Below are 15,739 nucleotides of genomic sequence, written 5' to 3'. Positions count from 1 at the left end.
TATATGAGTGGAGAATTATGGCTAAGAAAAATAATTCTATAACTTGCCCAAGTTTATCGTGCTAGTACATGGCTTAGCTGGAACCAACCTAATCTTTAGACCTCAAGTTCCTCTCACTCCACAAATTACTTGACCTCCTTTTGTATGCTTTCAAAAAGGTGTGTTGAAAAACCTAGTTCTCTCTAGGAGTTTATAATTCAAGATAGACAAGAACAGAAATAAAGTTTCATAATCAGTTAACATTTGCTCATATGGAGCTTATCATATGACACTAACATTTGCTCATATGACACTAAGAAAAAGTCACTGATTCACTAACATCATTTAGATAGAAATGTAATACATATTTTCAGGTGGCAAGAAAGCTAGAGTCATGACATTAAAATTTTGTATGCTGGGGCAAATTCTAATAAATATACCTCTTTGCCTGGCTATATCATAACCACTTATAAAAAAATGGGGGGTGGGAAATGGCAACAAAATTAGAGGTGTATAGGTCTTTCAGGACTCCACCATGGCACGGTAACTCCAAAATATTTTTATGTGTGTGTTTTTTAACTACACTTGCACGTATATATATGTATATGTATATATACATATATATGTATATTTATATATGTGTATATATATACACATACATACACACACACACACACACACACACACACACACCCCAGGTGTTTTTGTCCTATCTTCGTTTCCAGCATAGGGAAGATAGAGACAAATGAAATTAATTAACTGACTGGTTGGAATATAGTAATGAATCAATAGATAGATAAACTTTACAAACATTTTAATCTAAACAACTTTTTATTTTAATTTAGTGTTAGGTTTATTTATTTTATAGAAGATGTCTAGGATACATAGGTATCTTCTATGTCAGGAAGATTGTATTGCTTAGTGCAAAGGGCATAGCTTTGGAGTCTTAGAAATTTGACCTTACCCTACCTCTTTCTACCATTATAACTTTAGCCAAGTTTCTTAATCTTAACTGTGTGCTAGTGACCAGAACAGAGATTCTCAATAATATACAATAGTGGTTATATTATAAAAGCAATGATGAACTCCCATGGCCTAAAGAGACTAAACGTGTTCTCCTTGACCATTCTAAATTTCCAATTAATAGTTGTAGCTTAGCCTTAAAGTAGAAATCCTTCATGGGAAATCAAAAAGTCAATCCAGTTGTTTCTAATCAACAAACAGCTTATCAAAGATTTGAGTTAGAAACTTCTAACCTAGCTTTTTATGATATTTCCCATTAAAGTAGTAGCCATATTCAGACTGATTGAGGGTTCATCTCTGTTGCTAAAATTTTGATTCAAATGTGGAACCAAGGATCTGAATAAAAAATTATTTGAAGCCAATACGACATTCCTCTGATAAGCCAGGCTGCACTAATTATTTACTTTAAATTGAATCAGGACTTAGGAAAAAGGCATATGAATATACAGGCAATGATACAGTCAAGATATACTGAAGCCTCCTAGGCAAAACCCTGTTGTAATACCTGAACTTCTGTTTATATTTAGGGCTGAGCATATGACCCCATTCTGGCATAAGCTATGGTAAACCGTCACAGTACCATGTCTCATTACTGTAAATGAACCTGAATTTGGGAGGCAGATAATCTAGGAGTAGAGATGAATAGTTTTGCAAAGGTTTATAATCTGGTCCTATTGTAGCGCTTGGCTGTCACCAAATCTTTAGGCCTGAATTTATAAATATTAATATGTATTTTGCCATCAGCTAATCCTTTTACTCATTTGCATCATCTTTGGTCTCTTATGACATCCTACCTAACAATTTCTAGGTGATTCATAAGGTGATAGATATGGTTAGGTAAGTGAGTAAAACTATCTGTGGGGATGCTTCAAATTTTTTAAAACTCAGATTTAGTGGCATGTAATTTACATTAGAATAAAATTCACCTTTTTAAATGTACAGTTATTCATTTTCTTTCCTTTGTTTTTATTTTCAAAAATGTAAGCCACAACATGTTAAGGTAGCAAGAATTTCCTGACAATTTTCCCAGAATCTAACAGGACTAGGATAATAAGAAATCAAACTGTTCTAATACTTGCTGCAGCAATATTCCCTGCCCCGCAGCTGGATTACAGTATGGTACTGTTTTCTGTATTACTGTCTGTGAGCCAAGACAGGCAGCTTTTCAAGGTGTTGAGGGATTGTGCAGAGGAAAGAGATAATGGTACCATATGCAACTGGAGGCATTATCAAACGTGCTGTATTTAATACTAGACACTAGATTGCAAAAAGGACATGTTGTCTGGGTAAGTCATTTTTGATACAGAATACCACAGAATGACAAGCTTTCTTGCCAACTAAGTTTAATAAAGAATATAATACCTAATATTATTTACCACACCATGTTAAGTACTTTACACATATTTCTTTAATACTGACAAGATCCCTTTGAAGTAGGGACTAATTATCAAACCCCTTCTACAAAGGAAGAGAAACAGTCATCCTGAGATTTAAGTAACTACCAGACCAGGGTCACTCAGCTGGCAAATGTTTGAGTTATGGTTTGACTTCAGCTATGGTTTTGATCACTGGGCTTCATTTCGCCAGACCCTAGGAAACTCACCTTGGAGAAAAGCAGAAGTCTTTGTGGAGCTTTACAGAAGGGAAAAAACATATCTATTCTCTTCTAATAGGAGCATTACTATCCTTGTAACTATCAACTTCTCTTCCTCTTTAGAAAACGGAAGATCAAAGACAGATACGAAAAAAATTGCTCAAAAGGAACTAAAAAAGTACCTGTTAACTTTATATATATATATATATATATATATATATATAAAATCATAATCACCTTAAAATGCTCAGCAGCATAATATCTATATCAAACTTAACAACTAAGGACAACATGGCATCTCTTTAATGGAAAATCTGAGATGCATCACAGGATGTACTTTTTTGTGGAAGGGTCTTGAGTGAAAGTCCCATAGGTTGGTTAAAGTTTATAAAACAGTAAAACATGATTTCTCAAAATGTGATCTATCTGCCAACCTCTTTTATTAGTATTGCCTGCAACACTTATTAAAATACAGATTCCTGCTGACCAAATCAGAGTACCTAGATGGCCCGTAATGCTTTAAGAACTGGCATATGAGAGCAAAAATGAGGTACTTCTTTTTTTTTTTTTTAATTGTGCCAGAGGTTAGAACTGGAACAAACTAGTAAATGGTAAAGGAAAGTAGTTTGAGCTCAAATGGAAGGAAATTTTGTAGCAATTATAGCAACCCAAAATTGGATTTTTTTATACTTTGAAGGTTTCTATCACAAACAGGTATGATGTCAAGAATGTTGTAAGAGAATACTTATATTGAGTAGGATATTGGACTATGTAACCTTAAAGATTCCTTTGAGCCAGGATTCTCCACCTCTCTTAGTGCAGTGTGCTAAGACAATGAGTAATGTGAAGTTTCTATTTCCCATTTTCTCCTCTTTGGCTAACAATATGAAATGATAGTGGTATGTATGCTTTTGCTAGGTAACAGTAAAAATGAAGAAATTCAGAGAGCTGCATTCCCAAGGGCACATTGCACAGGTTAATATGTACTGTTTTCATTCAGTTTATTTCCAGGACTACTTGCCTCTTATTCCCTCTTGCCTTACTCATCTTCCAACCCAAATTCCTCAAATGTTAATGTGTAACATATTCTTGTACCACTTGAAACATGCTTTCTGTCTGTTTAGGCCTCTTCAGAATAACCCTTCACCCCTACCTTCCGACTTTACTGTTTTTTTTTTAAACTTTCATTCAGCAAACACTTATTGTACATCTATTCTATGCCAATAATTAATTAGGTATTGGGAATATAATCCCCATCCCTAGAGAACGCAAAGTTTCAGTATTTTAGTCGATAGTAGACAGAGTAAAAAAAAATCAAGTATAATAAAATGTGTTATAAAAGATGTGTACAAGGTGCTATGAAAGTTAAGATAATGGCACCAAATGAAGCCTTAAGGCTGAGGCTGCCTTCGAGGAGGTGGTGATTTTTCAGCTGTCTTAAAGGATGAGTATGAGTTTACTAGTAGCTGGACAAGTGAAGATTTTTCTGTGCATAAATAACAGACACCTGTTATTAACATTGTTATTAAAGAAGTTTGTCAATCAATCCCACCATCTAATTGCTCCCTTTTCCTCCCCCATTTATACAATTGAGGTTGGGGTTTGTTACGGGCCCCCAATTTTTAGGTAGGAAGCAGTCTACAGGAAGCCAAGAAGGTTGGTGGTGAAGTGGAAGGGGTATCCCAAAAAGTGGAGATTTGAGAGCCAGAGTAAATTAGATACTAGACTAATAGAAAGGAACTGTTTGACTTCTTTCTGAAAGCATCTTTATAATCCATTTTTGAATTTATACTATATAGATATATTGAAATACCCTATTTAAAAACAAAATAGAAACAATTAAAAAGAAATTCTGAAACAAATCCTTACATTATAAAGAATTAGTTCCTATTTTAAAAATTAAGTGAAAGATTTAAAATAGTAACATCCCACTTCCTCAGTCTATCTGAATTGTGAATCAATTTACAAAATATACTTTATTTGCAACCTGTTCTGGCATAATTATTACATATATTTATTTAGTTTGACATATTTTTATATAAATACAATCTTTTTGTTGTGCTGCTGATTCTAAACCCAAATTGCTCAAATTTGATTTGATTTCTCCTTAATAGAATTATTTAATATCTTTTTTATAGAGACAACTGCCTGTTGCTATTATTTTTATTAGAATGATAATGCTTAGATTTCCTTTAATAAGTAGTTTAGCATGGCATATTGTAGTCAGCAAGCTACAGCCCACAGGCCAAATCCAGTTTGCAACCTATTTTGGTATGACTTGTGAATTAAGAATGGGTTTTTTAAATGGTTGGAAAAAAATCAAAAGATGAGTAATATTTCATGACACACAAAAAGTATATTTAGGTTTCTATTATATTTAGGTTTTATAAAATATATTTCAATAATTCCAGCTGAAATATTAGAGATACTATCAAACATGTTATTTGACAGATGGGAAGATTAAGCTGAAAATTGATGAAGGAATTTTTATAAAATTTTTTCAAAGTTTTTTAATTAGGTGGTAACAATTCAGAAATTTGTGACTCATGTTTTCTGAGTTTAAATTGAGTATTCTTTCTACTGTATCATACTGCATCTTTATTTTAAAATATCTTTCCTAATTGTAAAGAAAATCACTCATTAGAAGGTATAAATTGATAGTATCAATTTGAGTCTTAATAAAGTATTAACTGACAGAAAATATTTCTAACATGATTTCCCCTAATGCAATTTCTTTATATTGTAACATTCCAGTTAAATATTTTATGAGATGCCCAATGTAAAATTTTTATTAACAGATAATGAGGCAAATTTTCAATAAATTGTAGGAGTTTTCTTGGTTTATTCAAACATTTTATGACAGCTTGATTTATAATAATATAATTAAATTTATTTTCAAATATTTTTTATTTAAGATTTTTTTATCTATTGAATTTAACATTGTAGTATTCAATATATAAGTCATTTCACCTGCCATAGGTATGGTAAAGTTTCCTTCACTATATCATACACATCTATAATAGAATTTTCTTTCTATTTCAAAAAATGCTTACAGAGTTAATCAGTTTTCCCCCTTACCATTGTTATTTATGATCTGAACTTATACATTTGTTGCAGTACTTCTTTATCTATCAGATTTATCTGGAATTGATTTTTGGTTCTTTCCAAAATAAGAAATCACTTCTCATGCTACATGTGAAAAAAACTATGCAAAGATGCACTTAATTATTTACTGTAATAACAATTGCTTTTCTCATGTTTCTGTTTGCGTATTATTTATTCCTGAATGACAACAAACTAACACTGAACAATATTTCTGCTTCCATAATGCTCACTAAATGTAACGTTCACAATACTTATACTGTAAAACATACTGTTCCCTCACACTCCTCTTTAATTTTATATAATTAACTTTTTCCTTTTTCTGTTGTTTCAGTTAAAGGATCAAGAAAGTTAAGTCTGCCAACAGATCTTAAGGCTGATCTTGGTACGGTAGGCAAAAGCCAACAATTTTAAGTTTTCTTACATTCATTTGGCTGAACATTTTAACCAACCAGTCCATGAATAACAAGTTTCCTAGATGGCAGTGTTTAATGGCTTTCCAAAAAGCCTTTCTTAAAAATCACCATACAGTTCTGTTGGCAGCATTCAACATTTTGTTTGTTAATCATTTTACAAAATTATGTTTCATAAATCATTACACACCAAGGTATATAATGTTTTCGGGTTTTTGTTTTTTATCATGAGAATGGTTTTAAACATTAACTAGTCATGCATATGGACCCTTGTGACTGTAACCATGTAAATGAACATCACTTTTTCTGGAACTGTTTTTCCCATTTTGTATATTAATATCATTTAGAATTAATGCTATTTAACAACAACAACAACAAAGTCCGATACATAAAAGAATAGAGTTCTCTCCATTTAAGAAAGTTATAGGAGATTTTATTCACTTTTAGTTTATTTTTTGTGGTGGTTAAGGGCTTATTCATAATTCTAGCTCTGAAATAAATAGGCTTTCATAAATTTTTCTTTCAGAACTTTTATCTGCTTGTGCCAAGAGTTTTTTTTTCTGAAATTTAATTGAATTACTTTTATTTTCATCTCCTTTATTCTGACTTAAAGTCATAGCATTAAATCCTACTAATGTCATGGTTGAAATAAGAAAAGTACAATAATTAGTCTTTGCATTATTTTTTAGTGTACAAAGCTGTTTCACATACATTATTTTATTTGACTTTCTTAGCAACTCTTTAAGATAGTTATTATTGTTCCCAGTCTTTTTTTTCAGAGTAGAAACTGAGGTTATATTGTTAATAAATTGTAGAATTAAGATTTTAACCTAGATCACAGAACATAATACCCAAAGTTTATGGAGCATATTCACATACCTCATCTCATTGTATCTAAATTAAATAACTTTTAGTCAAATAGTTTGTTACATTCAAAATCTGATTACATATCATCTTAGACGAATTTGATTAAATTGGACAATTATGTTATTGTATTTTTAAATGCAAAGCACTAACATATTTAGTATTATTATTAGTTTAATATTAACAAAATTGTTATGAAGTTAATTAGTATTTTGCCAATGTAATTGATGTCAGAGGAAGAATCAACATTCTAGCTCCATTTATTGACCTGCTACTACATGTCAGACATTATGCTACATAATTTGTACAAATTATCCGAGATAGATCAGTAATATTGTTCCCACTTTACAAATAAATTAAGGCTATGAAAACTTCAAATTTGTCTAAGGTCATACAACTATAGCAAAACTGAATTTAAATCAGGTATATATCATTGCAAAACTTATAATCTTATAATTACCTATCATTTTGTATAGCATGTACTGTGACAAATGAAGACTAAAGAATGAGAATGCTTTTCTCTAGAAAAATATGCATTCTGATATTTATTCACATAATTTCCACATATCATAATTTCTTTCCTAGAATGTTGAACAGGAATAATAAAAAAAAATAGAAGATTCTCAGCCCACTTCCATATTTATTGGAAGTAGCAAAGAAAGCTCTTAGTTTTAATTCTAATCTGGAGGTCAGTTAGGCATGATTGTTATTAATAAACATATTAATAAACAATTCCTAAAACTGTCAGTCGCCAATTATCTCCTTCCCAGTTGTTTCATTCTATTTTTACACATACTTTAGACAAAGATGATTATGAAAACTCACATATATAAAAGATAAAATAGTCAAGTGCTTATCACTTTACTAAAGGATTTTTTGCAATTAAAAGTATTCACAATAAAATTTCATTAAATCCCTATTTCTAACTATGTTGTCAATGTAATTTCATTTTTAAAACTTGTTTCCCACAAATCTCCAGAAAAAAAATTGTAAGGATTCTGAAAGAGGATAAATGTCTTTATGTATGTAAATTCTTCCAATGTAAAACTTTGCTGTAAAATATATCCTGGGTTGCTTGTAACATGGTTTCAGGAAGAATATTCTCCAGTGGTGTATAACCCTTTAGTGAAGGAGGAAAATGTGTAAGAAGCTATTGTAGTACACCAAATAAGGACCAAAGTAGGATAACAACAGTGAAAATGAAGAGGTGTTACCATGGGAGACTTTACAACTGGGATTGGGAACAGTGAGGGAACAGGACTGGTAAGGCATAAGGAAATAGGGGGAGTCAAGGATGACTACAGAGTGCAGAAAATGGAGAATACCATTCTCATGGAGAATACCTGGTTTGAGAGGAAAGGAAAATGAGTTTGAGTTGCTCAGGGACATTCATGTTAACCACTCAGTGAGCAATTAGAAATGTAGGACTGTTTACCATATAGCACAGGGAACAATATTCAAAATCTTACAATAACGTATAATGAAAAATAATCTGAAAAAAATATATGTATATATCATTTTGCTGTACACCTAAAACTAACACAAATTGTAAGTCAACTATACTTCAATTAAAAAAATAAGGAAAAAAAAGAAATGTAGGGCTAGAGTGTAGAGGGGAAATCTCAAGCCCAAAGTAATAGATAACAGTCATCTGTGTAAAGGTATTAATGACTGTGTATATGAGCTGTTCACTGAAGACAAAGGAAAGATGACAACGTGTTGGAGAGCTTTGGGTACTAATGTAATAACTTCTTTGTTACAAAAATCCTTATCTGGAGTGGCAGTATAACAGTAAAAGTAAAATAATAGTAATAACAGTAAAAACCTCATACGTTGGACAGTTATGCAATTAGAACCCTCAAGTTGTTAGCCTTTTATGAAGTAGTTACCAGAATCATGGTAAATTGCTTTATTCCCTAACATTTTAACATTCAGTGAAAAACTATCTTGTTTCTCAATTTTTAACAAAAAATACAGACATTTCTCTTTCTTAATAAAGACTTTGAATTAATGACCTAAAAATGAATTGATAATTCAAACCCTGAATGCACATAATCCAGGGGCTGGCACAACGTTATGAATATAGTGTTATATATGCATTATAGAATACTGTAAATGAAACACAGGCCCCTGTGAACCCTTAAAAATATCTACTACAGGATGGCCTCCAGCCAATGAAAAGATGCGTGGAGAGGCCATGGTCAAAGGACAAGTAGTGATAATTTAATTTATTTAATTGTAAAACTAAAGTTAAATGACAGTGGCAAATATTATTATAAAATAAAATGTAAACATAAAATCCATAATGATATAGAAATACCTTAACTTTTATTTTTTCGAGAGGGAAAAGAGAGGTTAAAGTTGCTAACAAGAGTTAGTATTTCTATAGCTAAGTGTGGTGGTTAATCGGTGATGAACTGAGAGCAAAGATAAGCAGAGGAAGAGGAATTATACTTAATTTCACCTTTCACAAGGGGAAATAAATTGACATTATGCATATATAGCAATTCAAGAAGAATTAAAATTATATCTTCAAGATAACCACTAAAAAAATTAATACCCCAAATAAATCAGGCAAAGGATAATACATATAAAAAAGAAAATAAGAAAATACAGGCCATATAGTGAAAGAAGCTACAGAAACTAGAGAAGGAAAAAGAAGAAGGAAGAGGAAGAAGGGGGGAAGAGGAGGAGGAGAAGGAAGAGGAAGATGAAATAATCTACATAAAACTTGCAGAATGGAACACAGCCTGTTGCTGTTGACTGACCAGAGTCTTCAAATTCTACACTCTGAGCCTGTCAGGACTGCCCTGACCCCAGCTTTCTAACCTTTAAAAACACCAAAAATATTGTCCCTGAAACAATTTTTACTGGAGCCAGTTGCCGTGCCATACTCAGATTGCCCTTAGCCACAATACCCACAAAGTTCCCACCTCTAAGAGGAATGGGAGCCAGTGGGTGAAACCTCATGCACTCCAGGAGCACAGTGGAGACATCACAGGTAGGGATAGAGCTCTCGAGCATGATCACACTGTCCTTTGCAGGAGTTGGAAAGATGGGGTTTGGACGCTAACCCTGGTAACCTTGAGAATTAATCATGCAGCCACTTTTGTGAAGTGGTCCCCTCTAAAGAACAAATTTGCTGTGGAGAGTGAAAAACAATTCATTTCTGTCTGTCACTTGGATATAAAAATGACGAGTGGGTAAGCAAGAACATTAAAAAGCCAGTTCATTCACTGTCCTTAGTTTGGACCGGTATCTCCGTGTTTTGCTGACAGCAGGATCATGTGACTTCAAATGCAGAGTGCTTCTACATACAATTAAAAAGTGGATGAAAAGCCAACCAGCATGCCATGGAGCAGCAAGATGCATTTTGGTTAACTGATGTCACAGTTTGGTGGCACTGGAGGCTGGGTCCCTGGTTCAACTTCTCTACCACTGGGAGCCTGAGTAAGCACCACATGCAGTCCTGATGTCTCAAATAGTGTTCAGGTTGCAATCTGAAAACAGAGTTCCTGTCACTCCTGAGTGTATTATTTGTCTCAGAGAACAGTGGTGTTGTAGCTCCTGGCCAAGAATGCTGCCCAGTGCTTTTTAACTAAGATGACCATGGCTGCTTGACCTTAGTCTCCAAACTAGACTTTCCAAAACACAGCATGCAGCACATGTTAGCCATGGAACACTTCCACAACATAGACAAGAGTCACAATCAAGGACCATAATACAGTCTCAGAGATGGTACACCAGAATAGCATCACTCAAGTACCTATTTGCAAGATAGACAAGCAAGATGATCAGAAATTTTGCCCTATAGGAATCAATGGAGCCATGATGATTTGGGATTTCAAGACCTTAGAGTCCTCCACCCAGGGCCTTCAACTAATATGAAGCTGAGTGAACCTCTATGATCTAGCATGACAGACTACAACTGACTGCAGCTCTGTTTGTAACTTGCAAGATGGTGAGGAAAGCCAACCACAAGGAAACACTAAAAATGCATATGCCGATATCATTTGAGTGTTGTTTGAATATAACTGGTGAAAATGTTGGATTTTTAAACAGTCTTTTAAAGTTTTTAATCTATTTTTTTGTACGTTTGGTTTTTGGCTGTTTCATTCCATTCTAGACCAAAGCTTCTCTTTAAGCAGTTCATTATGGAAAATTGTCACATTAACTTAAGAAGGGGGTTAGTATGTAAATTGTCTCCCAGAAAATTAAGTAAAAATACTAAATGTGTTTTTTTAAATGACAGAACTATAATGAAATGTCTCTGTCAATAGACATAAAAAGTGAATTACTTTACTTACAAGAAAAAGGCTTTCAGCATGTATAGCAAAACAAAATTCACAAGAGAGACATCTAAAGCAAAGTGATTCAAAGGCTAGGAGTAGGACATATAAGACAACTACTAGCAAAAATAAAACAGGAATTATGATGTTAATATCAGCTGAGTTCAAGGCAAAATACATTAAATTAGAAAAGTGCTGATACTTATAGTGCAGAAATGTACCATCTACAATGAAACTGTTTACAAATTTTAATAAACCAAATAATGTAGGATAATAATTACATTTCTTACAATTCTTGATGTACAAGAAACATTAAACAGAAATGTGATAACCATAAGAGATTCTAACATAATTTAATGACAACTCAAGGAGGCAAAAAGTAAGAAAAACCATATGGGAACAAAGAAACATAATTTACTTGGAAGATTTATTTAATATATCCTGAGCTTTATACCTTGAAAATGTGTTATAATTTCAAGTGCCCACTGAAAAACTTATAAAAGTTAAACCAATGTTAAAACCACAAAGAAGACCTTAATATGTAAAAGTAGAATCTTACAAACCACATTTTTAAATCAAATTAATGACCTAAGAAATTAAAACAAAAAAATAGAGAAAACAACAACAACCCCTACCACCTGCATGATTTTAAAACCCTCAAACAATTCTTGGGCCTGGTTTCTGACTTACTAGGTGAGTAGCTAGCTCTTTTTTCTTTTTCTTTTTTTTTTTTTTTTTTTTTTTTTTTTTGGCCGTGCCGTGCATTTTACAGGATCTCAGTTCCCTGACCAAGGATCGAACCCAGGCCCACAGCAGTGAAAGCACCAAGTCATGACCACTGGACCGACAGGATTTCCCACTAGCTTTTTTTTCATAGCTCCTGCAATATCATGGATCAAGAACTCTGAAAATTATAGACTTAAAGATCTGGAAACTAGTGGAAAGCAACTATAAAACTACTTACCCAGAGTAGAGAACAAAGAAGGGGGAGCTGGAGAAAAAATTCCAGACTACATAAAAAAAAATCTCGTGCTAAAAGAGACAAAAGTTAAGTACTACAATAGTTCATTCTATATGAAATTAATTTTATTAAAAGAATAACAAAGACTTATTTTAAAGACTTTTAGGATACTCAAAGGGAGCAATGAAACAATTTTTTAGAAGATTATGAAGCTAAAACAAGCACAAATGAAAAAGCCAATTAAGAATTGGATAACAATGGATGAACAAATAGAGACTATTAATAAAGAAATAGAAATTATAAAAAGGAACTAAGTAGAAATTCTGGAGCTAAAAATTACAAAGGCTAAAGTGAAAAATTCACCAGAAAGGTTTAACAGCAGATTTGAGCTGGCAGAAGAAAGTGGCCAATTGAAATTATCAACTCAGAGGAGCAAAAAAATATGAAAGAAAATGAACAAAGGTTCAGTGACTTGTGAGACACCACTGAGTATGCCAGTATATTATGGGAGTACCAGAAGAGAAGGAGAAAAAAGGGAAGAAAGAATATTTGAGGAAATGGCTGAAAACATCCCAAACTTGAGGAAAGATGTGAATCTCTACAGCCAAGAAAGTCAATGAGCTCCAAATGTGAAAAACTCAAAGAGACCCACACTGGGACACATTACAATCAAACTTTACACAGAGAATCTTAAAAGCAGCAAGAGAGAAGCGACTCATCATGTATAAGGGCTCCTCAATAAGATTAAAAGCCAGTTGCACATCAGAAACCATAAAAGCCAAAATGCAGTAAAATGACATATTTAAAGTGCTGAAAGAAAAGAAAAATGTCGACAAAGAATTCTATAACTGGCAAAATTTTCCTTCAAAACTGAAAGAGAAATTAAGACATTCCCAGATAAACAAAAGCAAAGAGAGTTTATCACTAGTAGACCCCCCCCCCCCACACACACACACAAGAAATACTAACGGGAGTCTGCCGGCTGAAGTGAAAAGACACTAGACAGTAACTTGAAGCCATTTAAGGAAATAAAGAACACTGGTAAAGGTAACTAAATAGGCAGATACAAAAGCCAGTATTATTATATTTTTCTTAACCCCTCTATTTTGTTTCCTACATGACTTAAGAGACAAATGTATAAAACTGTTATAAATCTTTTTTAATGGGCATGCAATGTATAAAGATACTAAGGCAACAACAACATAAGGGGAGGTGAGGGAGCTCTATAAGAGCTGAGTTTTGTATGCTATTGAAGCTAAGTTGGTATCAATTCAAAATAGATTGTTATAAATTTATGATGTTAATTATAATCACCAGAATAACCATTTGAAAATAACTAAAAAATACACAGAAAAGGAAATGTGGAGGGATAAAAAAGGTATATTAGAAAAAAAAATGAATCAAAAAAGAAGGCAGTATTGGAGCAATTCAGAAAGATATTTTTTGAAAACAAATATAAAAATGGCAGAAGTGCTTCTTTATTAGTAATTATTTTTTAAAGTAATTACTTTAAATGGATTAAACTCACCATTTAAAAGTCAAATTGGCAGACTAAAAAGTATATAAGATCCAACTATACAAGAGACTCATTTTAGATTAAAAAAACAAATATATTAAAATTAAAATGATAGAAAATGATATTCTATGCAAATAGTAAACAAAGCTTGGGTGGCAATATTAATACTAACAGACAAAGTAGACTTTAAGTCAAAAACTAACAAAGAAGGACATTATATATTGATAAAGGCATCAATTCAGTGAGAAGATAAAACAATTGTAAATAAATATGCACCAAATAGCAGAGTCCCAAATATATGAATCAAACATTAACAGAATTGAAGGGAGAATTAGACAATTCTACAATAATAGTTGGAGAATTCAATAGGCTGCTTTCAATGAGGATAGAAAATTTACACAGGTGATCAAAAAAGAGGATGTGAATAACACTGTAAACCAATTAGTCCTAATAGACATATATAAAGTACTCTACACAATAATAGTAGAAGACATATTCTTCTCAAGGGCTCATGGAACACTGTCCAGGACAGGACATATTTTAGGCCACAAAACAAGACTCAGTAAATTTAAGAAGATTAAAATCATACAAAGTTTTCTCTTTAACCACAATGGAAAGAAACTAGAAGTCAGAAATAAAGCTGGAAGGCTTCCCTGGTGGCGCAGTGGTTGAGAATCTGCCTGCCAATGCAGGGGACACGGGTTCGAGCCCTGGTCTGGGAAGATCCCACATGCCACGGAGCAACTAGGCCTGTGAGCCACAACTACTGAGCCTGCACGTCTGGAGCCTGTGCTCCGCAACGAGAGGCCGCGACAGTGAGGCCCGCGCACCGTGATGAAGAGTGGCTCCCGCTTGCCGCAACTAGAGAAAGCCCTTGCACAGAAACGAAGACCCAACACAGCCAAAAATAAATTAATTAATTAATTTTTAAAAAGGAAAAGAAAAGAAATAAAGCTGGAAAATTCATCAAACTTGGAAATTAAATAGAACACTCTTAAACAACTAATGGATCAAAGAGGAAATTAAAAGGGAAATTGGAGATACTTTGAGACGAATGAAAACAAACAACTAAATCGATAGGTTACACCGTAGACACATCTCAGAGGAAAATTATAGTTATAAATGCCTATATTAAAAAGAAGAAGGCTCCTATTTACAATAGCCAGGACATGGAAGCAACCTCAGTGTCCATCGACAGATGAATGGATAAAGAAGATGCGGCACATATATACAATGGAATATTACTCAGCCATAAAAAGAAACAAAATTGAGTTATTTGTAGTGAGGTGGATAGACCTAGAGTCTGTCATACAGAGTGAAGTAAGTCAGAAAGAGAAAAACAAATACCGTATGCTAATACATATATATGGAATCTAAAAAAAAAAAAAAAAGAAATGGTTATGAAGAACCTAGGGGCAGGACAGGAATAAAGATGCAGACGTAGAGAATGGACTTGAGGACATGGGGAGGGGGAAGGGTAAGCTGGGATGAAGTGAGAGAGTGGCATGGACTTATATATACTACTAAATGTAAAATAGATAGCTAGGGGGAAGCAGCTGTATAGCACAGGGAGATCAGCTCAGTGCTCTGTGACCACCTAGAGGGGTGGGATAGGGAGGGTGGGAGGGATACACAAGAGGGAGGAGATATGGGGATATATGTATATGTATAACTGATTCACTTTGTTATAAAGCAGAAACTAACACACCATTGTAAAGCAATTTTACTCCAATAAAGATGTTAAAAAGAAAAAAGAAGAAAGCTCTCAGAACAATAATCCAACTGTACACCGTAACAAACTAGAAAAGATCAGCCAATTAAACCCAAAGCTAGCAGAGTAAGAAAAAAAATAAAGATGAAAGAAAATAAAATAGATAATGGAAAATCAATAATCAAGCCATAAGTTGACTCTGAAAAGATCAACAAATTGACAAACCCTCACCTAGACTAAGGAAAAAAAAGAGAATACAAACAGTTATAATCAGGAATAAAAGTGGG

General features: G+C 33.2%; 1 protein-coding gene across 2 annotated transcripts in view; it reads left to right on the top strand.

Moving 5' to 3' along the window:
• Positions 1-15,739, top strand: part of STXBP5L (syntaxin binding protein 5L) — a 369,562-nt gene that overhangs the window by 305,467 nt on the left and 48,356 nt on the right. Inside the window, exon 22 of one of the 2 annotated variants that reach the window (XM_079922719.1) lies at positions 6,033-6,083. The exons of the other annotated variant lie outside the window; for it this stretch is intronic. Within the exon in view, the coding sequence (XP_079778845.1) occupies positions 6,033-6,083 (51 nt within the window). The remainder of the gene's footprint in view (positions 1-6,032; positions 6,084-15,739) is intronic. 2 annotated transcript variants of the gene reach the window in all.

This window comes from Stenella coeruleoalba, assembly GCF_951394435.1.
Source record: "Stenella coeruleoalba genome assembly, chromosome: 5".
NCBI classification, from domain to species: Eukaryota; Metazoa; Chordata; class Mammalia; order Artiodactyla; family Delphinidae; genus Stenella; species Stenella coeruleoalba.
The sequence above is the reverse complement of the archived record's forward strand: the minus strand, read 5'-3'. Positions and strand labels throughout refer to the sequence as shown.